Source organism: Panthera tigris, chromosome X, assembly GCF_018350195.1.
Source record: "Panthera tigris isolate Pti1 chromosome X, P.tigris_Pti1_mat1.1, whole genome shotgun sequence".
NCBI classification, from domain to species: Eukaryota; Metazoa; Chordata; class Mammalia; order Carnivora; family Felidae; genus Panthera; species Panthera tigris.
In genome coordinates, this window is record NC_056677.1 from 57095082 (window position 1) to 57120179 (window position 25098).

At 38.7% G+C, this 25098-nt stretch overlaps 1 protein-coding gene across 2 annotated transcripts in view; it reads left to right on the forward strand.

Annotated features, from left to right (window-relative positions):
- Positions 1 to 25098, forward strand: part of KIF4A (kinesin family member 4A) — a 120214-nt gene that overhangs the window by 47047 nt on the left and 48069 nt on the right. For both annotated transcript variants that reach the window (XM_007097578.3, XM_042974913.1), the window contains 6 exons: positions 4220 to 4281; positions 11222 to 11354; positions 13053 to 13111; positions 13218 to 13323; positions 17813 to 17860; positions 18971 to 19156. In XM_007097578.3, the coding sequence (XP_007097640.1) occupies positions 4220 to 4281; positions 11222 to 11354; positions 13053 to 13111; positions 13218 to 13323; positions 17813 to 17860; positions 18971 to 19156 (594 nt within the window). The remainder of the gene's footprint in view (positions 1 to 4219; positions 4282 to 11221; positions 11355 to 13052; positions 13112 to 13217; positions 13324 to 17812; positions 17861 to 18970; positions 19157 to 25098) is intronic.

The window sequence follows — 25098 nt, forward strand, 5'->3', positions numbered from 1 at the left end:
TTTGGCTCAGGTCATGATCTTGCAGTTCATGGGTTTGAGCCCCATGTCAGGCTCTGTGCTGACAGCTCAGAGCCTGGAGCCTGCTTTGGATTCTGTGTCTCCCTCTCTCTCTTCCCCTCCCCTATTCATTCATTCTCTCTCTCTCTCAAAAATAAACATTAAAAAAATTTTTTTTAAACATGAGAGAGGCTCAGGACGCACCTGGGTGGCTCAGTCAGTTGAGCATCTGACTCTTGTTCTCCGCTCAGGTCATGATCTCACGGTTTGTGGGATCGGGCCCTGCATTAGGCTTTGTGCTGAACTTGGAGCCTGCTTGGGATATATTCTCTCTCTCTCTCTCTCTCTCTCTCTCTCTCTCTCTCTCTGTTTCTCTCTTTCTCTCTCTTTCTCTCTCTTTCTCTCTCTCTTTCTCAAAATAAATAAAATAAACATTTTTTTAAAAATGGAAGAGACTTGAGCAAGTGAAAGAACCAGTTGGGAGAGACTGAAACTGAGAATAGGGACTAGTTGCTAAAAGGCCATCTCTAAGTAGTTGAGATCCTGAGCACAAATAAAGAGGGATTTGCTTTTGACCATGGAGGGGATACCTGCCACCAAGACTAGAAGAAACAAAGTCAGAATAGGAAGAATACAGTGATAATAATTTAGAGGGAAAAGAAGGAAAATTGAGGGATTTTCAGCCTGATGACGTTTAACTTCTCAGTGTAGTTGGAAGCAAGGTCATCTTCAAAGAGCAAGCAACCAGATAATAGGGTAGAGGGACTGAAGAGACCACAGAGGCTTGAAATCATGGAAATGGAAGAGGTAGCTGACTAGGAGCATGCATTTGTGGTGGTATCAATATAACTGGTTGTGTAACAGCTCAGTAGCTCTGGTAGAGGAGATGAGAAGGTGAGTAGTTGGATCAGCCCAGGCTTGCAGGGGTCAAGTTTTCTTACCTTCCAGGGTACTCTTTATACTGGGAATCTAGTATTTCCCAACTGTGTAGTGTTCACTCCATCTCTGGCCTTCCTCCTTGGTGATAATAGCTACTATTCAGTTAGTCTGAAGCTTTCCTTCCCTTCTCTTCCCCTATCTCCTTTCCTCCCAGGGGTCACTGTACAAAATACAAGTAATTTACCTGTTAACAGTATCATCTCAATTATAAAATACCATACTCAGTTCTGTCCCTCCATTTTCTTTCATGTGTATTTCTATTGCCAAAAATGCTCTTCCTCCTAGTCATTCATTTGTTCATTCATTCCAACAATAAATATGTATTGTACACTATTATGTGCCAGGTATTGTGTTGGGATACATTGTCGAGCAAAGGAGACAGTCTCTGCCTTCATGAAACTTACTGCCTGGTGGGAGAGACAAACACCAAACACGTATTCATACCAACATATCATTATAAAATGAGATAGTGTGCTATGTAGGGTAGTATGACAGTATGGAACAGGGTCTTCTGTTATACATCTAAGCTGAGAAGGCTTCCCTGAGGTAGCAATGTGTGAGCTGAGGTCTCAGGGATTGAGTAGGAAAAGAAGGAAAGAAAACAAGGAAGAGGCATCCAGGGAGAAGAAAAACCATATGTAACAAAGTATAGTGGTTAAGAGCATTGACACTGGAGTCAGACTGCCCACATTCAAATTCTAGCTTTATAACTCACTGGGTATGTACCTTGGGCAAGTTCTCTGTGCCTCAGTTTTCCTATCTATAAAATGGGAATAATTATACCTGCTTCATAGGGTTTTTGTGAGGGTTAGATGAATTAATACATGGAAAGCACTTAGAACAGTGCCAGGCATATACCAAGTCTGAAAGGGTCCTGATTTAGGAAGGCATATAGTGCCCTTGAAGAACTGACAGACTGCCAGTGTGGCTAAAGTGGAGGGAGCCAGGAAAGAGTATTCCAGTATGAGACTAAAGAAGAAGCAGAGACCTCATCAAGACCTCACGGACTGTGTTAAAAATGATCTTAAGTCGTGTGGTACTATTCATAATTTATGTTTTTAAAAGATGAGCTGGCTGCTGTGTGGAAATGGATTATAGTGGAGCAAGAGTGGATTCATGGAGACCACTTTAAGAAGTTACTACAGTGTGGGTTGCCTGGGTGGCTCAGTTTTTTAAGCGTCCAGTGCTTGGTTTCATCTCAGATCATGATCTCACAGTTTCATGAGTTCGAGCCCTGTGTCTGGCTCTGTGCTGGCAGCGCAAAGCCTGCTTGAGATTCTCTCTCCCTCTCCTCTCTCTGCCCCTCCCCTGCACACGTGGTCTCTCTCTCAAAATAAACAAACTCTAAAAATTTTTTAAAAAAGAAGTTACTACAGTGGTCCAAGAGAGAGCTAAATAGTGGCTTAGACTTAGGGTGATGGTGACAGTGATGGAAAGAAATGACCAGTGGCTTAGATAGGGGCATGAGGGTTCGACAGCCAAATTTCTGGCATGTGAAGCTGCATGTTCACTGACCTTGAGTGCGCTAGAAAAGGAACAGGTTTGGGGATAGCAGACAACTAAGTGGAAATATTAATTAAGTACATAGTTGAATATAAAGCTCTAAATTAAAAAAGACTTGTGTTTGAGATAAATTTGGGAGTCCCCTGTTCATAGATGGTAATTGAAACCATAGTCAGAGATGAGACTTTAAGGAAAGAGTATAAAGCAAGAAGACTGATACTGAGTTTTGAGGATTTATCATCTAAAGGACACTTGGTGTGAAGATTAGCCAAGAAAGAGCCTTAGAAGATCAGTTAGAAGAATAGAAGGAAAAGCAGGAAAGTATGGTATCTGGTAAGCCAGCTGCTACCAAACAGTCAAGTAAAATGAAGACTGAAAAATGCCCATAGGATATAGTGACCTGCAGATCATTGGTGACCTTAGCAAGAGTTTTGTCAGTGGAATGCTGTAGGCAGAAATCGCATTTGAATAGGTTGAGCAGGTGAGAGAGGTGAACAAAAGGAAATGGAGGCAACAGGTATAGACGATGCTCTCAAACTTTGTGAAGGAGAGAATAGGACAAAAGATAGGAAGTGGGATTGAGAAGGGTGCTTTTGTTTTGTTTTAAGATTGGAGAGACTTGAACATGTTTTAATTTTGATAGAAAGGATCCTGTACAAAGGGAGACGTGGAAGATACAGAAGAGAGAGGGGATAACAGTATGATTCATCAGGAGGCAAGAAGAGTTTGGGATCCAAAGCGCAAGCAAGGAGACTGGTCATAACAGGTGGCACAGCTCCTCTTTCATCGTAGGAGGGAATGAGAGAAGATGAATGTGCATGCACTCTGGTTTAAGAACTAGCCCCAAGAAGCCTCCTTTTGACTGTTCTGGAATTTTATTAATTTGCTTCTTCTCAGAGCCCTAAAGTACTTAACTGTATTTTATGAATTCACATCTTCTATCTTCTTTGTCTCTTACTATTTCAGGCCATAGGCTTGTCTTTGTCAACTAGATTATAAACTTGAGAATAAAACACAGGAGTTTATTCTCGTATCCTCCTCATATTACCTGGCCTAGAGCTGAGTTTGACTTTAAAAAAAATAGATGCTCAAGGGGCACTTCAGTGGCTTAGTCGGTTAAGTGTCCGACTTGGGCTCAGGTCATGATCTCGCAGTTCGTGGGTTCAAGCCCCACATCGGGCTCTGTGCTGACAGTTCAGAGCCTGGAGCCTACTTTGGATTCTGTGTCTGTCTGTCTGTCTCTATATCCCTCCCTCACTTTTTCTCTGTCTCTGTGTTTCAAAAATAAATAAACTTAAAAAAATTTTTTTTAATGATTATTTTTGAGAGAGACAGAGTATGAGTGGGGAAAGGGGCAGAGAGAGAGAGGGAGACACAGAATCCAAAGTAGGCTGTGCTGTCAGCACAGAGCCCCACACGGAACTCGAACCCATGAACTGTGAGATCATGACCTTAGCTGAAGTCGGATACTTAACCAACTGAGTCACCCAGGTGCCCCAACTTAGAAAAATGTTTTAAAAATAGACATTTGGTAAAAGTCATTAAGATGCTTAGGTAAAAGGAACAACTCAAGTTCTAAGTACTAGCTATTCATATAGTGCTGTTTGGACTTTTGTCACTGAATCGTCAACCTTGATGTTTTCTGTAAGGCCTAAATATGCCTTAGATTTCATAGGCACTGAGTAGAATTACTCTATGGCTAATTGTAGTAATTTAGCTGACAAGGGATAAGTAGCTTTTGATTGGTGATTAGCTTACTATTTTTCTTTGCTTTTCCCAGGTACAACAGCTACAGGTCTTGTTGCTACAAGCCCATGGAGGTACCCTGCCCAGATCTATAAAGTAAGAGCCATAGATTAATTTTATTTTTTTTTAATTTTTTTAATGTTTATTTATTTTTGAGAGCAGAGAGAGACAGAGCATGAGTGGGGGAGGGACAGAGAGAGAGGGAGGCATAGAATCTGAAGCAGGCCCCAGACTCTGAGCTGTCAGCACAGAGCCTGGCGTGGGGCTTGAACTCACAGACCATGAAATCATGAACCAAAGTCAGATGCTTAACCAAATGAGACACCCAGGTGTCCCCCCCCCCCACCCCGCTTTTTTAAAAATTTTTTTAAAAGAGTCGTAGATAAATTTTAAATGTATATTCTAACAGAGGCCATTTCTTCTGATGGTTGTTTTACCCTGATAGACTAAAGTTTCTGGTAGCATTTGGCATCAAGGTAGGGATCTTGCCAAACGTTCTAGTTAGCTTTGAGGCAGCCTGATGTGATGAGTTCTAGCCTCAGAAACTTATTAATTGGAATTTTACTGTGGCTGTTTATTCTCCCCCATTTATGTATTTGATTACTTACTTATATCCATATAGAATCATAGGTATTTATTTTATTCTATGGGCTAACATCCAATGCTATCATTTGTTTTATTGCTCAGATTGTTCCTGTTTTGTCCAATAGGCTCTCCTTCAGGGTGATTTTATGTTCTTCAATACACCCTCTAGTTTGTTTTTTTTTTTTTCACCCTCCAGTTTTTAAACATTTCTACAGAATATTCCACACCCATCTTGTATTTTCCTCTCCCCAGTTCTAGAATCAACCATATCTCAAAAGAGCCCTGATTTTTTTATTGGAAAATAGTGTTTAGAAACCCAATCTGGGTGCTGGGTGTGCTTGTTGTTACTGGGGTGTCACTGCTTCTAGGCCCTCTCAGCCGGTAGAGAGGAAATATCTGTATGTCTGGTAATGCACACATATACTCATATCTACATTTTTATATCTGTCTTTCTATATATTAATAGCCAGATTTTATACCAAATACCTCTGATTCCAGTCCAACACTACCGGGTTCATTTTAGCCTTCTTCCTCCTCCTATTTATAACTCCTTTTTCCAACAGTAAGACACCAACTCTTATTATCTACAATCTATTTACTTATTTGTTCAATTCCAGGATATACATACAGTAGTTTCAAAATTGCTAGTCCATACCCCTGTGAGAAACACTTTTATGAACTGGATTACAGCATTTACATACAGTTCTTTTTGTCTTTAGGCTTAGAGTATCCAGGCAAGATACTGTTTCCCACAGTTACTGTTTGTATTCCATTTTGGGTTTCCCCTACGTCTTGGTTGGTTTTAATTGTTAGTTTATATTTCAGGTATGCAAAGGGCATATGAAATATTATCATGCTCTAAGAGTCAGAGTTATACAAAGAAGAAATAGAGCAGAGCAATGCAAATCAAAACCACAGTGAAATATCACCATACACCCATTAGGATGGCTAGTAGTAAAAATACTGAATAACAAATGTTGGCAAGCATGTGGAAAAAATTAGAATCTTTGTGCACTGTTGGAAGGATTGTAAAATGGTATAACTGCCATGGAAAACAGTATGGAGGCTCCTCAAAAAGTTAAAAATAAGAATAGCACATGATCCAGCAATCCCACTTCTGGGTAATATATCCAAAAGAATTGAAAGCAGGGTCTTAAAGAGAGATTTGCACACCCATGTTCATAGCAGCAGTATTCCCAATAGCCAGGAAGTGGAAGAAACACAAATGTCCCATCAGTGGATGAATGGATAAACAAATGTGGCATATACATATAATGGAATATTATTCAGCCTTAAAAAGGATGGAAATCCTATTACATGTTACAGCATGAATGAAACTTGAGGACATTATACTAAGTGAAATAAGCCAATCACAAAAAGACAGATATTATATGCTTCCACTTATATGAGATACTTAGTCAAATTCATAGAAACAGAAAGTAGAATGGTAGTGACTCGGGCCTGGGGGTGGGGAGGGGCAAAAGGGGAGTTGTTTAATGGGCAAAGGATTTCAGTTTTACAAGATAAAAAGGTTCTGGAGATCTGTTTCACAACAATGTAAATATACTTTAAACCATTCAACTGTACACTTAACAGTGGTTAAGACAATAAGTTTTTACCGCAATTAAAGAAAAAGAAAAATCCACAACAGAACTAGAAGAAAACATAGGCAAAGGTCTATGTGCTTTATAGATAAAGGTGAAAAACAGTGTAGAAATAAAAGCAATGGCAAAAAACTGTAAAAGAATAGACTGAAGGGGTGGTGGGAACAGGGAGTTGTTTAATGACTATAGAGTTTCAGTTTTGCAAGATGAGAAAGTTCTGGAGAGCCATTGCACAATAATGTGATTATACTTTACTGAACTGTACACTTAAAAAATGGTTATGATGGTAAATTTTGTTAACATGTTTTTTACCACAATATATTTTGTGAAATGTCATTCCCTCTTCATCCCTGCTACCCTATTCCCATTGCACCCTTATTTCTACCACTATTCTCCCTGCTCCATATTGAACCAATCTCTTTAGTTTCTGGTCTAGCTTTCCTATATTTCTCCTCTACAAATGAGCATATACCTATTTATTTTTTTCATATCCTCTTATATGAATGGTAATATGCCATAGATGGTCTTTGTGGCTTTGCTCTTTTCAGTATTGCCTGTAAATCATTTCTTATCAGTTCATAAAAGCCTTCCTCATTCTTTTATACAGCTGCATAGTTCTCTTATTGTACATACTAATTCATCCTCTTTCCTATGTATGGGCACTTAGGTTTGTTTCCAGTATCTTGTGATTACAAACATACTGCAGCAAATAACCTTGTGTTATTCAGTTCTCATATTATTAGTGACTTATCTTCAGGGTAGATTTCTAGAAGTGGGATTGCCAAGACAAAAGGTAAGTGCATGTGTGATTTTGTTAGATATTGCCATATTCCCCTCCAAAAGAGTTACGCCAATATGCATTCCCAGTGGCAGGGTGTGACAAGGCTTGTTTCCCCATATCCTCACCAGCAGAATGTGTTGTCATACTTCTCAATTTTTTGCCAATCCAATAGGTGAGAAATACTATCTCAGTATCTCATTTTAATTTTTATTTCTTTATCAGTGGATCTCAGCTTTTTTTCATATGTTTCAGGCCCACTTTTATCTCTTTTTCTAGTGAATTGTCTATTCATATGTCTCATTTTCTATCAGATTTTTTGATCCTTTGGCCCTTTTTGAAAAAATGTGGTAAAAGATACATAAAATAAAATTCACGACTTTAACCATTTTTAAGTATACAGTTCAGTGGAATTAAGTGCATTCACAATCTTATACAACCATCACCACCATCTCGCACAACTGAAACTCTGTACCTGTTAAACAATAACACCCCAATTTCCCCTCTCCTCTCAGTCCTGGCAGTCACCCTTCTACTTTGATTTAATTATCTGAAGCACCTAAAATGAGTGAAATCATACAATATTTGTCCTTTTTTGATTGTATTTTTTCACTTAGCATAATATCTTCAAGTTTCATCCATGTTGTAGCATGTGTCAGAATTTCCTTTCTTTTAAAGGCTGAAAAATGTCCCATTGTGTATGTATACCACATGCTGTGTATCCGTTTATCCTTCGTTGTACACAGGTTGCTTCCACCTTTTGGCTGTTGTGAATATGCTGCCATGAATGCTTTAAGACCCTGATTTCAATTCTTTTTGGGTGTAGACCCAGAAGCTAAATAGCTGGATCATATAGTAACTCTTTTCTTTGATTTTTTAAATTAGACTGCCATACTATTTTACATAGTGGCTATACCATTTTGCATTCCTACCAGCAGTGCACGAGTGTTCCAGTTTCTTCACATCCTTGCCAAACACTTGCTATTTTCCACTGTAAAAAAAAAAAAAAACTTTTTCTAAAGTTTATTTATTTTGAGAGAGACAGAGGGTACAAGTTGGGGAGGGGCAGAGGAGGGGGGTACAGATGATCCGAAGCAAGCTCTTTGCTGACAACAGATAGCCTGATGCGGGGCTCAAACCCGCAAACTGCAAGATCATGACCTGAGCCTAAGTCAGATGCTTATCCAACTGAGGCACCCAGGCGCCCCTCAACTTTTTGGCTATTATGAATTATGCTGTTATGAACATTTACCTGCAAGTTTTTGTACAGACATTATTGGGTAGATAGCTAGAAGTAGGATTGCTGGGTCATATGTTTAACTTTTTAAGAAACTGCCAAACTTTTCCAAAGTGGGTATGATGTTTATATTCTCATGCTTCTGGATTTTGATTCATAATTAGAATGCCTTTCCCTATAGCAGGGTTAAAGAGGAATTTGTGTCCTTCTAGTACCTATGTTGATTTTATTTTTTGCATTTTGTATTTTCATTTGGAGTTTATTCTTATGTATGTGTGAGCTTATTTTCTTTTAATATCCTTATTTTCCATAACTCTTAATCATTTTTTTCTTATTATAAAAGTGATATGTTGCTTCTCGTAGGACATTTAAAATGAAAAGTATAAAGAATAAATCTTAAAACTGCCATAATTTTATCACCCAGAGATTACCACCCTTTATAATTTTCCATCTTTCGGTAATATAATCTTGGTTTCCTGATAATATTTTAAGAATGTTGAGTAAAGAAACAGAGGAAAGCGGGGTTCCCTTAAAGGGTCTCTTAAAGACCTATTCTAGTTCAACCAGTTTAGAAGCAATTGACCCATCTTCCTTTCCTTTCGGTTTAGCATAGACCTGTTTTATGTAAGACAAGTTTAATGAACACAAGGCTAATAAAAACTATTCCACACTTCCAACCACCTAGAATATATTACAGGATATAGTCTCAGCTACACAAGTAATAGAATAGATTCTAAGAAACAGTTGATGAATCAAACAGTGAACTCACCTGTTCAGTGTTCTACAGAAAAATAAAGATGCTACTTCTTTTCTCAAAAATGTATGTGTATATTTTAAGAAACATTTCATAAAAGATCTCACAAAATGTACAGTTCATATACATGAAATGTTTTTTGCTTTTTGTCCTAGGATTATATTCTTTTCTTATTGAATGTGTATCATGGAAGCTTTTGCATTGATTTTCTGTGTTTGTCAATTTGCACATGCTCGGCTAACTTGAATTCCTAGCATAGGCAATTAAATAGCCTGCAAAAGAGGAAACATTGGTGTTCCATTGTATTTTCACCCATTTAAAGAAATCTTGGAAATTTTTAGGAGGGCAAAACTATGGAGTTAAAAGTATCATTACTTTGGAGTTTGTCAATTTACATGAATGAAACATGGAAGTTTTCAGCTTAATAACTATAAGGAAATATCAGAGCAATCTAAAATAACACTAAATTTACCAACAGTTTTTATTTATTTGTTTGTTTATTTATATTTTAGAGAGAGCACATGAGTGGGGGAGAGGGACAGAGAGATAGAATCCCAAGTAGGCTCCATGCTCAGCACAGAACCCGATGTAGGGCTCAATCCCACGACCCTGGGATCATGACCTGAGCCAAAATCAAGAGTCAGACACTCAACCAACTGAGCCACCCAGGCACCCCCATTTATTTTTTCATTTTTTATTTTTTTAAGTAGGTTTCATGCTCAGCGTGGAGCCCAGTATGGGGCTTGAACTCACAACCCTGAGATTAAGACCTGAGCTGAGATCAAGAGTCAGACATTTAAAAAAAAAAAAAAAGAAAAGAGTCAGATGTTTAACTGAGCCACCCAGGCGCCCCAATAGTTTATTTTTATAATCAACATTTTAATTGAACATTCTTTCATAAGAGTCTTAGTAAATTCTCAGTAGTATAACACAAGACCTTATGGTTTGGCCTTGCTATTAACTTTTTGATGAAAAGCATGCTAAAATTTTCTGTGAGAATTCCTTGAGGTCTTAAGCTGGGTGAGAGGGCATCTATTTCCGAAATCCTTTTCGATCCTTTATTGAGATTGAGAACAGATGTTCCCTGTCCTTTTTTTTTTTTTTTTTGCCTCTTTATTCTAGCCTTGACAACTATTCATTTTTCCCCTCAGTCTCCTTTAGATTCAAATCTTCATATTTCTTCTGATCTTTTTTCACCAGTCCTATTTTCCAGTCTTTTAAACAATTAATCCCAGTAGATTACCAAAAACACAAAAACAAAAACAAAAACTGTACCTCTCGTTGGTCTTTTCCATTAGTCTGGAAATGATATCAAGTAATCTGCATAAGTCCCAAAGGTTCTCATCTATATGTATTCCTTCAAACTATTTTGTTCCCTCCCACCCACTCCTATTTGATATGGACACAATTGTCACCACCCACTCTAAGCAATTTAAAATTGATAGACAAATGAACAAGAGGTTTTGAGTAAGGCAGGCATTTAGAAGGGAACACTTATTTATGGAGGGTTGTGAAATGTGCTCAGTGGCTGCTGGTCATTATATCAACTTTCTGACTTCCTAAATGCTATTTCCCTAAACTTCAGTAAATAAGCAGTTGACTTTTGTTGGGGTTAAATTTCACCCTGAGCTGTGTCACTTCTACCTCCCCCATACCTCTTCCTTCCCTGCTTCCCTAACCTTTAATGAGGGAATGAGGGTGGGAAGAAGAAAGAGAACATCTATCTTAGCTGCAGTTAGCCTTTACTTCTTAACTACATGGCACAAATAGATCTTAAACCAAGAGCCAAGGGTAAAGGTTAGTTAGTCATTTCTGTTGCAACCATGTCTGGTTCTGAATTATTACCGTCCCACAAATCATTAATTCAACATATTTCAGGCATATGTTTCTTATTCATTCAATATACTGCCTGACTGGAAGGGTAGATTGGAATGGACACACTTTTTTCCCAGATTTTTGGGGGTTAATTTTAAACCAGTCCGCCACACCTAAAAGGCCTGTGGGGTATATTTTTATCTACCTTTGATATAGGTGTTATCAACAGGTATTTTTCTATTATGTTACTTTCTTTGTTTTAGTGTGGAACCATCAGAAAATCTACAGTCCCTGATGGAGAAGAATCAGTCCCTGGCAGAGGAGAATGAAAAATTAAGTCGTGGTCTAAGCGAGGCAGCTGGTCAGACAGCCCAGATGTTGGAGAGGATCATTTTGGTGAGGACCCAAGACTAAGCTACTAGCAATCTGGACATTTACTAGCTTTAGTTTCTGAAATATTTAACATGCTTCTCATGAGAGACAAGTTATCTGGAAATAAATGAATTAATTTTACTATGTCCCCCCATGGAGCCCCTCTTAAGCCCTCTACATACATGGGCTTATGATCAAACATACAGAAAAGTTAAAAGAATTGTATGGTGAGCACCTGTATATCCATCACAAAGAATCCACATGAATCTTATTTTAAAGTACATTTGTTCTAAAATGCCAGAGAGGAAAGAACCAGGACCTCCTGTCACCTTAAGTCCTACTTAATCTTTATCCATAATACCAAGTAACTGTCCCCTCAGTAAGATTTTAGTTCTTCTCTATCTCCCTTCCTCTAATGTCATCACATTTCATACTCTGTCCTAACAGCTACCGTGGTGAGATAGAACAGCTGGGAAATTAATGTCAATTCTTTTACATATGGTTCATTTCTAAATAGTGGATCACTATGTAACTGATTACACCAATTCTGTATCCTACTACCTGTCTGATAGTAACCTGGATCAGTGCATGCTGCCTCTGTAGCTAATGTTTTTCTGCTAGTCTAAGTACAATTCAATCTTTAATAGCACAATGATTGTCAAAAGTGAAAATGAGTTTCCACCAAAATGTACTTGAACATCTGTAATTTATGCACCTTCACGCATCAGTGTGCTCTCTAGTCAAGGAAGTGTAAGCTGCTTAAAGATTCTTTAAAGGGGGCCAAACCCTATATCCATTGTCTATTACTAGGGGAAGGGTGAAAATGGGAGCTAGAGGATTTTTATATACAGTTTTCTGCCACCAGTGCTGTATTCTGTGCCTTGAAAGTAACTCTAGAGGCTGTGTCTCACACATATGTGAATGTGGCTGACATAACAGACAGTACTTGTTACTCTAGCCACATACCCATTTGAACTTTGAAGGCTGTCATAATGGCTTCAAGAAAGCTTATTTGATGTGCTGTTGGAATGTCATAACAAACACATTTTTGTCCTGTATAACCTGCCCTTCCCAAATCTGTCACAGCATCTAGCACGTTACAGATACTGTGATTAAAATAAAATGGAAAATATCAATCATCCTTCCCAAACTGTAGCTCCCTCAGCCATTTCTTCTCTGCCACCGTTCTTGTGCCTCACGCTTTTTCTTGCTTTCTCCTACTAAAACTAGCCTACCATATCAGATAGTGTAACTTGGGAAACAAGGCTCAGCTCATATTCAGTGTGAGACCCTTTTATGTTTTAAATGCCCTTATGCTGGGGCTAGGAAACAGTATAGTGTAGGAGGCATTTTAAAGTAAGTGGGTTTTTTGCAAACAGGGAATAGCATGCCAGGAAGTATTGCTTTTTCCCCCAATTGCAAAGTTCTGTATGGAATTAAGGCTTCACACTCCACACCATAGTCTGAGCTTCATGGCAAGCATAAGACCCAGCTGCTTAGATGCTGTTTTTAGTAGCTCATGTTGACTGAAGGGCTAATTTCCATGACTCTGTTAAAAAAATACATTTCTCACTAAATTACCAAAGCCCACTAAATCCTCTTATTATAGCAAAGGACCCAACCTTTCTACCTAGGTTTTGATCCATTGGAGTAGGAGAGAGGGCATAATTAGGTGAGGCTGTTAGGCGTTGCCACTGATGATCTCCTGGGTCTCTGTTGCAGACAGAACAAGCGAATGAAAAAATGAATGCCAAGCTAGAGGAACTGAGGCAGCATGCAGCGTAAGTTTCATACTAAATGTTTCCTATACCACCTTAGCATATAATCACCCACGTTCTGGTCTTTGCAGTATGATTAACCTTCGGGTTCCTTTGTTTGAACTTTCAGCTGCAAAGTGGATCTTCAAAAGCTAGTGGAAACTTTGGAAGACCGGGAATTAAAAGAAAATGTAGAGACAATTCGTAACCTGCAGCAAGTGATTACCCAGCTATCGGTAAGCCAAGTAGGGGCAGTGTAGATAAACATATTGCTTTCATTTGTTTCTCTTGATGCATATAAACATATCTAACTTGTGCCTTTGGCCAAAACAACTAGATTGTGAGCTGTTTGAGGACAGAGGTCATGGATCATTGCGTATGATCTGAATATTGAATTTGTTAAGTCAAAACACTCCTAGGTTACATATGCAATGGCACATCAGTATTTCAGTACTGTAATCCAATACTGGAAGCAGCAGCACAGCAGTGCAAAATTGCCTGGTAACACAGGCAGCAGGCATTGATTTGCTGTCCTTTCAGTGCAGGCTAACTTAATAAGAGGCCTTGTACCTCTTACCTTGATCTTAAGTAAGCTGGGTTCTAACAGATAGCTTAGAGCAACCAGGGAATACCATAGTTCTTTTTTATAACCAGTAATACATTCATTTGAATGATCGTTCTGTAAGTCCCCATTTTTATTTATTTTTAGAACTGTTACAGTAGTTGTGGGTGGGCTTGGGCTGCAGGTATTTGTTGTTTATCCCGGAAGAAAAATTCTTACAATCCCACCACCCTAAAAACCTCTTTTATTTTTGGTGTTCCTTCTCTATCTTAGCCCTTAGGCATATATACGTTTCTTTTTTTAACTGAAGTCATGTTAAGGGGCCGTGGTTGATTAAGGGGTTATAGTAGGTTTTGTTCCATCTATACCCTCTTATTCATCATTCTGAAGCCGTGACATGTCTGTAAATGACTGGTGGTAATTTCTAGCTCTTGGGCAGAGGCTTTAACTTCACCAGAACAGTGGTAAAATCTCAGGTCTTGCCCAGTGTTTTCTGGAGTTTTCAAAAGGGTATTACAAAATCATCTACACCTATGTTTTACTCTTAAAGAGTCCATTTAAAAATATCCTACAGTATTGTGGGAGGAAGGGTTAGGATGAGTTCCAATAAGTTAAGTGAGTAAATTCCCAAAAGACTTGAGAGCAGTGTTTTAGAACAAGTAGTGCTATACAAAACTACCACGAGCAGTCCAACAGAACAGTTCGTTTATCCAAAAACAGGCCACAGCAGTTGAGAACCTGGGCCCCAGAGCCAGACACACCCTAGTTTGAAGCCAATTCTGCCACTCAGTAGCTGTATAACCTTGCTAAGAAGTACTGTATTAATATCAAAAGAAAATAATTTAAGTGACTCAAAAAGGACGTTAAAAGCCGATACACTCAGGGAGCACCTGAACTCCAGGTAACTCCTTGAGTGGAAGCAGAATTGGAGTTTTATAAGGTGAGAAGGGAGGGGTGTGTGTCCTTGTGGTTTGGCTCATGTAGGAGTTTTGTTGTTAATTGCTGTGAAACTTTTGGTTTGAGGCTATTCCAGTTTTCATGCCTGTGGCTTAAATTAAGAACATTGGTGCAATCCATCCTACTAGCTGTCCAGTTGTTTTCAAGAGTCGTTCTTGCAACCCTTGTAGTTTGTTCGCTGGTTAAGGTTCATAAGTGGGAGAGATGGCAAAGAAGGGGGAAGGAGGCAAGGAAAATTAGGAACCCTCTCTTTCTGTTTTAATCCTCTTACATTACCAATATGAGCAAAAGGCACTGACAACACAAAAGAAGGGGTGATTAACTGCCCAGAAAATTCAGGAAGTCAGTACAGAAGACAATGGGCCCTAAAAAAGGAATACAAGTTTGCCACACAGACAATGGGGAAAATACAGTCTATACAGAGAAAAAGGTACATGTCAAAGCAAAAATGGTTGAAAGTTCAGAATGTGATAAGGACCTTGCTGTGGCTGAATTATAGAGTGCATGCCAGAGAATGGCTATCACAAGGTTAAATTTCACCATCTATAATTCCACTTAAATGTAGCTGAAACATCTGATGTATGAAAACCTTGTGTGAGCTGCCTCAGAATTAAGATAATCTAGGCTGCAGAACCATACTGGAACCGAAGCTTATATGATTACAAAAGAGTGATCCAGGACACCGTTGTTCATGGCCACCACAACAATCTTAGAGGATTTCACACCATCTCATTTCTGGGGCTTTGGGTCACATGGGAAAGATGAAGGAAACCCATGGAAACAAGTTAATAACGTTAGAGAAGGCATATCCGCGGTGAGGATCTGGTGATATGACTGGTGCCTGCTGTGCCTGTAGAGGAAATTGCTAGTGGTGGCTGACTCAGAGGAACTCTGTAGAATCTCTGTGTCTGCCACTGAAAGTCACTTGGCACATGCAGCCAGAAGGTACTAAAGATTGCCATGAGCTGATAAAGTCTCTGGCTTCCCTCCACTGTCACAGTTAGGCAGAGTAAACCCTTTTGCCCAAAGCTCCTGCTGGACTCTTGAATCAGAGGTTTCCATGTCTATTGTTTCGAGACCCTCCCAGCTATGTATTTTTTGGAAATACACAGCAATGTATCCTGTGGCTTTTATTAAGACTCACTACAGTGAAAGCAAAATGTTTCAGATGTAAGTGCTTGTGCCCTTCATTCTGGATTAAAACTATTTTTATTTTAAGTGACGGGTGAACACCCCTTTTTCAGTTATGAAGGCAGCCATTGTTCCTGAATATTCCTCCTGGGGCTTTAAGCACTAAAGTGTACCATTTCTTCCTTAAAAATACAATTCAAACAAACCTCCTTGCTGCAGTCACCTGTGAGGAAATTCATGCAGTCCTTTCAGTTCCCACAAAATCAAATTTTGTTGTTTTTATCCCCTCCTCTAAGACCAGTTCCATAAAAACCATTTTGCATGCCTGGTAATGGGATTGCCTACAGCCTACAAGCCCAAACTTCCTATTGAAGGGCATTGCTGGTTAATGTAGCTCAACGTACCCTAGCCTTGTCCCCCTGACCGCCACCTTCAGCAAATCACGTATTTTTACCTTACAAGAGGTTCTCCATCGTAGCCTGAGAATGAGAACTAAAGAGGCTTTTAGGTTGAAATAAATCCCATCATTATATATTTATATTCAGGATTATGAAGGCAGAATCCTACCAAGTTCGTGTAGAACATGTCACCAAAGCTTAATCTTTGGCATTATAAAATTGTATTGGGCCAAAAGCCAAAAGGTAAACCACAGTAATATGTCTTCTTCAAAGATTAACCCAACTACTTCAATCCTGACCCCCTGGAAGGTAGTAGAAAATGTCTCCAAAAGCCAGCATTACAGGCTTTACTCATCTAGGATAGGTCTGTAAGTAGTCCATTTACTGAAACTTAAAACATGGGAGGGAAGAAAGGGTAACCATCAACCTATAATATATCGAAGTGCTCTGTTTTTCAAGAAGGATTTCATATGCCTAGTCCTTGGAGAATCACCAGTATTCTAAGTCATGATGAAAAAGGATTGAGAACACTGGAGCTTCCTTTGAATTTTCTTTGAGTCTCACTGATTGGGAATTTCTGGGCAGGGGAAGTGCTTTACAAATAGCACTTACTAAGGGCCTCTTCACTCCTCGCCTTGAAGGTATGAGATTCAAGTTTCAACAACTATGTAAGGTTTCACTGGGCTGATGCAGAGACTCCATGTGCTAACCCTAAATTATTTTCTTGCTGTTGAGCCAGTAGCTCTTTCACCTTTGACCTCTTTAATCATGTGACTTCCTGGAAATCCTTTCTTCCCAGGCTCACGGAATCACTTAAACAGAAGTGGTAATCCATATGTTGCAATACCAAATAAAGCCTAAATTCCAGTGGGGAGAAGAGAACTTGCTCATATGATAGCCTATAAACAAATTAGTCCTAATAAGTGGTTTTAGGTTTCCCTTTTAGATGGTTGTCATTCCAGTGCCCAAAAAAGGAATTGCCCTTCTCTGGAAGGGAATCAGCGTTTGCCCTTTCCCTTCATGTAACCACTACCTGCAGTAGCTGCATAAGATTGATTCATTCTTAGATATATGAGGGAGATTTGTCTGACTTCATGAGCACATTTTTCTGGGTTATCAGCCTGTATGGAATTTATTTCCTTCTAGAGTAGGCTCTTGCTACCTTGATGGACTGTAAAAAAAAAAAATACAAAATAACCCTTCCTTCTATTCACTTTTCTACTGTGTTGCCTTTATTTCATATGTCTGTTTTTAAGGTGGCATGTCCATGTGAACTGGCTAGACCTGTACATTATAGAAGTAGACTTAGTGGTAAAAACTTAAAGGATAGAGTCTATAAAATGGGTTAAACTTTGGCCTGTTAGAATGACTAATGTTTCATTGGCTCAATAATCTCTGGCAGAGCAGGAGAGGAGCAATAAATATGTCAATTGCCACATGACCCTATTTTTCTTTTTAGATAGACTACACCATCAACCTTATAACGAGGATAGACTCTTAAGAGGTGGAAAATGGAAATGTGTGGTTTTGGGTGTAGCTATGTGCCACAAAATGGGTCCAGCACCTTAAATGGTCTCTATGTATACTTGAAAAAAAATTAAGTAACCAATATAAAATCCACTAGTAAGCTTCACTTCAGGGTCTTTTCCTAAACTGAAATATCATTTGTCATTGCAGGATGAAACTGTTGCTGCAACCATTGATACTGCAGTAGAACCAGAAGCTGTAAGTAATTGGCTTTGTGTAGAACTAGGAGCTTTAACTGTGCCATTTCCTGTAATTTATCACTCAGCTGAGGAAGAGAATCCCTGATTGCTACCATCCTACATAGAATACCTTGGAAATCCAGACATCTTGAGTATAAATGCCAGTTTTGTAAAATCCCGAAGTTGGATAGACTCCATCTCTAATAGTATGACTACTAATGGATGGCAGGGCTTCTCAAGGATGTCATTTTCCTTATTTGCAGTCTGGTTTGCTGACTTCTTGTTAGACGCTAGTATTCTGCAACAGCTGTCTAGCAAGTTAAGGGAGGGAAAAAAAAACAAATTAGGAAATATGGCAGAGTCAAAAAAGTAGTAGAGAAGCAATGGAAGAGACTTTTTTTCCTCATCATACTTTGCTTGTGGATGGGATGGTTAGGGGCTAAAAGAACCAAGGGAAATATTTTGAGTGTTCAAGTTGCAAGAATAGATAAAATGTATTAGATGTTGGCTAAAGGTTAGAGAACCAAGTCAAAATGAAAGGCTAGACAGTGGCTTCCTTGAGACATCTTTTTGCCCTTAAAACAAACATGTATCGTTATTTTTCGTATTCTGAAAGAAAGATGGCAGATAAATCAGGTGACCTCTGGCATGTGCCCTTCATTCTGGATTAAAACTACTTTTATTTTAAGTGATGGGTGAACAGCCCCTTTTCAGTTAGGAAGGCAACCATTATGTTCCCAAATCTTTCGGGATTATAAAGGGATAATGAAGCCTCTTCTCCATTTCCACCATTCCTAAAGTGCCATTTCTAGAACTCTTTATCTTGTAAAGACCCCTTAGAATGAGATGAAAGTAAGAAATGTTAGCTAGATCAATAAAGGAAAGAGCAAGAAACTCAGTTTACTCTAAGAGTTAAAAGATGTAAGAAACAAGGTGCTGTGAGAACAGGGAAAGAGGCTAGGCTCGACTCATTTCAGATGTTTAAAGCAGATGTATGAGAAGCCATATTTTTAAAAGAACAGGGGTACCAGTAATGGAGAAGTGGCTATGAGACCGACCTGATGAAGTAGGGCCTAAGGATCTCTAATTGCTTGTTTCTCTTACAAGTCATCATTTTGATCTTTTCCAGCAAGTGGAAACCAGTCCAGAAACCAGCAAGTCTTCTGATGCTTTCACTACTCAGCATGCTCTACGTCAAGCTCAGATGTCTAAGGAGCTGGTTGAGTTGAATAAAGCTCTTGCACTGAAAGAGGCCCTAGCCAGAAAGATGACTCAGAATGACAACCAACTGCAGCCCATTCAGTTCCAGTACCAGGTAAAATATTTACCAGAGCAGCATTTGTTTGTGTCTGCCACTTGTGTGTGTGAGTGGAGCAGGGGCGGGTGGAGGGCAGAGAGAGAGGGAGACAGAATCCGAAGGAGGCTCCAGGCTCTGAGCTGTCAGTACAGAGCCTGACGTGGGGCTCAAATTCATGGACCACCAGATCATGACCTTAAATGACTAAGCCACCCAGGTGCCCCAGGGACACTGTTTTTGATGACGTTGAGACAACATAATGTGCATAGTACAACTGGAATTGTATTGTTGGTTTCAAAAAAAGGATACATTCAGGATAGGGAACCTGCAATTTTGTTTCATTTAATCTAACACCTTACCTTATGCAATAGGTATTTAATAAATAGTTTAATGATGTTATAATAAATGTGGTCTCTACTTGTGGAGAAATTTTGTTCTAATACCAATACTGAGATTCTGAGAAAGGTACATCTCTTAGTAGATGGTCTTGGCTATAGTGTGAATTAGGAAGAGGCTTATGGGGTACCTAGGTGGCTCAGTCGGTTAAGTGTCTGACTCTTGATTTCAGCTCAGGTCATGATCTCACAGTTTGTGAGTTCGAGCCCCACATTGGGCTCTGCGCTGACAGCACAGACCCTACTTGGAATTTCTCTCTCTCTCTCTCTCTCTCTCTCTCTCTCTCTCTCTGCCCCTCCCCTGCTTGTGTGCTTTCTTTCTCTCTATAAAAAAATTTTTTTAAAGAGAGGGAATAATGGATATCACTTGACTTGGCAAATGACTAAACTGTTTTTCTTAGTGGTAGTTCTATGTTTTTAAATTTTTTCTTAATGTTTATTTAGAGAGGGAGAGAGCACAGATGCACATGTACAGAGGAGGAGGGGCAGAGAGAGGGAGACAGAGGTTCCAAAGCAGGCTCCACACTGACAGCAGAGGGACTGATGTGGGACTTGAACTCACAAACCTCGAGATCATGACCTGAGCTGAAGTTGGACACTCAACCGACTGAGCCACCCAGGCACTTAGTGGTAGTTCTAACTGGCCCTTGCTAATTAATAATCAGATCTTTACTGAAAGACAAGTCTTTGGCTTTCAGATTATTCCACAAGGTTAACCAGACCTTATTTTCCATTGTAGCCCAGTGTTTCCCATCCACAAAGTGATGTTAGCAGGGCTGGTAGCGGGAAGGGTGGATTGTTTCCCCATCAAGCTACATGTATCCAACCACCCTCGGGTCATTATTTTCATATCAAGAAATCCCTATAGAAATCATGCAGCTTCTATCCCCAGCTCCCCTCAGTTTTCAGAGTAAAAACAAGAAAAGTGTTTCTCCTAAGTAATTTTCATCACTTTTTTTCCTTAGGATAGAGAATTCCCCCAGGGTATTCCAAAATAATAACTGAGTTGCCATTAGAGGTTTTATTTCCTTTTTTTGTTATTACAGTCATGTTTAACTTTTTTTAAACTTAATTTTTATTTATGTCAAATGCAAAAAAATAAATATTTATGGCAAATGCATGTGTATCATTTTAAAAAGCCAAACAGTACAATAATCAGAAAAATGAATCAATTCCTGCCCTACTACCTTCTACCCAGATCCCTAGGCTTATACTTTACATTCTTCAAGCTGTTTCATCTGACACTTACATTCATTTTTTTGTAGGTAAGAGTTGGCAGTGTAACACGTTAATTTAAAAATTTTAGACATTGCAGATCAAAACCATAATGAAATATCACCTCAACACCTGTCAGAATGGCTAAAATTAAAAACACAAGAAACAAGTGTTGGCAAGAGCATGGAGAAAAAGGAACGCACGTGCACTGTTGGTGGGAATGCAAACTGGTACAACCACTGTGGAAAACAGTGTGAAGATTCCTCAAAAGATTAAAAATAGAATTACCATATAATCCAGTAATTCCACTACTGGGTACTTACCCAAAGAAGACAAAACACTAATTCAAAAAGATATATGCACCTCTATGTTTATTGCGGCATTATTTACAATAGCCAAATTATGGAAGCAGCCCAAGTGTCCATTGATAGATGAATGGATAAAGAAGATGTGGTATATATACAAATGGAATATTATTCAGCCATAAAAAAGAATGAAATCTTGCCATTTGCAACAACATGGATGGATCTAGAAAGTGTAATGCTAAGTGAAATAAGTCAGTCAGAGAAAGACAAATACCATATGATTTCACTCATATGTACAATTTAGGAATCAAAGCAAAAAAGAGACAAACAAAAACACAGACTCTCAAATATAATGAACAAACTCGTGATTACCAGAGGGGAAGTGGGTGGGCAGATGGGTGAAATAGGTGAAGGGGATCAAGAGTACAAAAGAAAATAATAGCTGGTTACTATTACATTTTAGAATAACTCAGGGTTTGATTAAAACCACAGTAATTTTGTAATGTAACATCTTTTGTGGATAGCTTCCTGTGCTTCCAGAAATTCTGATTAAATGGTCTCAAGAAATTCTGATTAAATGGGTAGGCAGTATCTCTCAAAAGGATGAGGCAGTTCTAGAGATGGAGAGTGGTGATGGTTGCACAATGTCACTGAGCTGTCCACTTAATATGATTAAAATGTTAATCTTTATGTATAAAAAAATAGTAAGTTCAGTACAGTTGTGAAAAAAGTTTTAGATGTTATCAATTGATTTCCCACTATGGAAGATAGGAAAAAGCTCTCTTATACAACCACCCATGTACACCGCCTCACCTCTTATCTCTCATAATGGTAATCTCACAAGTTTTGATTAAAGGAATATTTAGTGTTTAAAATTTTATGATTATGTAAATATGTTTTACAGCTGAGCCACATAGCATATGATTCCACTTCCTTTCTTGTTTGGCTTTTTCTATTTCCCAGAGTTAATAATCTCATTTTTTCATTTACTTAGTCTTCTATGTACCTGTCAATAATTTATCTCCAAACTTCTTTACAGACTTATAAAACTCCTTCTAATATGGTCAAACATACCAGATAATTTATCAATCCATTTCTTCCTTGAAGACAACCCTCCTGGAATCTTCTGTCCTGATTTTCTTTCTGTAGGCCTGCTGCCCAGCTGGCAACCTGGGACTGTCATCCTGGGAGTCTGCTTCACTTCTCATCTCTGTGTTGAAACAGATTCCGTATGTTCCTCATTCTTGGGATACCCCTTTGTGTTGGTTAAATACAACCCCAATAACTTTCTGAGACAGTGTTCATGAAAGAGAAATGTTTTAAACCACTGCATACCTGAAAATAGATTTTTGTTGTTGTTGTTGCTGCTGCTGTTGTTAGTTAGGTTGGTTGGGTTTAGATTCTACAATGGAAATCATTTTTCTTCAGAAATGTGCAGGCTTTTCTTCACTGTCTTCTGTTTTCAGTATTGCTGTTGAGAAGTTCATTATAATGCCTGATTCTTTTTATTTGATCTGTATTCCACTGCCACCACCACTCCTGCTCTAGAAACTTTAAGAACCTTTTCTTTGTTGCCAAGTGTGAATGAATTTCACAATGATGTGCCTTTGTATGGGACTTTTCTTGTTTATTGTACTTGGTGGGTCCTTTCAAACTAGAAATTTGTATTCTCCTTTAATGGGAAGGTTTCTTATATTATTTCTTTAATAATGCCCCCTTTCTGTTTTTCCCATTTCTCTTTTCTTGCACTCCTCATTGTCAGATATTAGATCTCCTAGATATAGTCTCTGCTTTTCTTATCTCTTCCCTCCTATTTTCTATTTTTTATCTCTTTATTCCACTCTATGGGTGATTTCCCTCCGCACCTATTTGCCTATTAATTTCTAAGATGTTTTTAATCCTCTAATTTTTTATATCCTTCTATTTTTTTTCATGGATGCAATGCTCATCTCTAATAGAAATTACATTTTTTTGAGGTTTTCTTTTTCTTCCTGCCTTGCCTCTGGGTCCTCCAAATTCCTGTCTTTAGTGTGTTTGGTCTTTTCTTTCATATAAGAAGCTTTCCTCAAATTTCCAGTGATCTTGGGCTACCCATTCATATTTAACAGTGGGACACTAAAAGCTGGTAGGAAGTTGTGTATGCATGGGTTTATCTTGGGTGGTCAGTTTCCAATAAAGAAATCTGTCATTCTCTCTGCAGCGGTGTAGACAGAGTGGTGGTATGCCTTATTTCTGGCAACCTAGAGAAAATAAGGGAGTTGAAGGAGTCCGTCCAGTCATGTACAGACTTTTATTTAATTCCCTCAGCAGTATGATACCTTATCCCTGCCTTCTGCTGTATGTGCTGTCTGTGAATCCAGCCTCTCAGATTTGGCCTCTCCAGAGAGGAAACCTGTGCTCCTCTCTGTGGTTCTATGATACAAATTGGCTTGTTTCTTCTTGGCATTTGTCCTATAGGAGTCATATTTTAGCTTTTTCCACTCTGCTAAGTCAGTTACCACTAGTCAACTATTTTCCTCTTCTAAATATTTGTTTATATTTCTTGACTGCTCCTTCATCCTTGTTAACTTATACCCTTTTGGGGGGTCATTTTAGTGGGATTTCAAGGGGGAGCAAATTAAATATGCAGCTCAAGCTTCCAGGTTAGCAGGACATAAAATGCAGCCTTTTTTAGATTGCTTTCCTACTTTTTTTTAAGTTTATTTATTTATTTTGAGAGAAAGAGAGTAGGGAAGGAGCAGAGAGAGAGGGAGAGAGAATTCCAAGCAGGCTCCATGCTGTTCAGCCCGGAGCCCGATGCCAGGCTCAATCTCACGAACCGTGGGATCAAGACCTGAGCTGAAACCAAGCGTCAGACACTTAATCCACTGAGCTACCCAGGTGCCCCACCTTTTTAAGGTTGAATGTATTTTGACTTTTCCAGGGTAAACAAAGGATTAATGGTCAGGTTGAGAAATTATTCCTCTCTTTTATTCTTTTACTCCTGGAAACATGGGGATATATGATCCCCCAGTGTACTTCTAACTCTATGAGAAGGTGCTAGGAATGAGCTAGAGCTGTAGTAACATATCTTGTCCCTTTTTCCCTTGGAACCCAATATGCTTGAGCTCCCAAACCTTAAAGTTAAGAGGAAACAAATTCTTATTGTAAACAGTACCTTTCCATCACCTGTAAATCACTGTCTCTTTCTAAGAAATAAAGGTAGTTTTTTGTTCTAAATAGTTTTTCTATCACTGAAGAATTGCTGTAGAAAAATTTGAGGAGGTATACATCTGATTAATGAAGATTGCCATGAGTTATAGTAACCCAAAACTCAATTAACTCCCTTTGTGGAGTCAGTGAGACAGTTTTGACTAAATGTGGCATATATAATGAAAAGATACTATTTCTCACCCATCCAATTGGTAAAAATTTTGAAGTGTAGTAATATCAAATGTTGAAAAGGGTGCAGGGAAACAAGTACTCTCCTACCTAGCTAGCAAGAGTAGAAATTGGAATTGCCACTTTAGAGGACAACTTAGCAGTATCTATTAAAATTACAAGTGTGGGGGCGCCTAGATGGCTCAGTCAGTTAAGCATCCGACTTCGGCTGTGGTCATGATCTTGCAGTTCGTGAGTTCAAGCCCCCACATCAGGCTCTGTGCTGTCAGTGTGGAACCCGCTTCGGATCCTCTTTTCCCCTCTCTTTCTCCCCCTCCCCTGCTGGTTCTCTCTCTCTAAATAAATAAATAAATTTTAAAAAATTAAAAGTGTGTACCCCCATGACTCTGTAATTCCACTTGTTCCTACCCTAGAAAAACCTTGCATGTGTGTACAGAAGGCATGCACAAGAATATTCCATTATGGCAAAACAATGAGGTAGATCTCTATGCAATGATATAAACAAATCTCAAAGACTAAAAAAAAAAAAAAAGTTACAGAATAATACACACTTTTAGTATAATTCTGCTTACCTTTAACACATTCCAATAGACACACATACAAATACGCACATATTATTTTTGTATCTATTTAAATAAATACTCTAGACATTTGCCACAATATA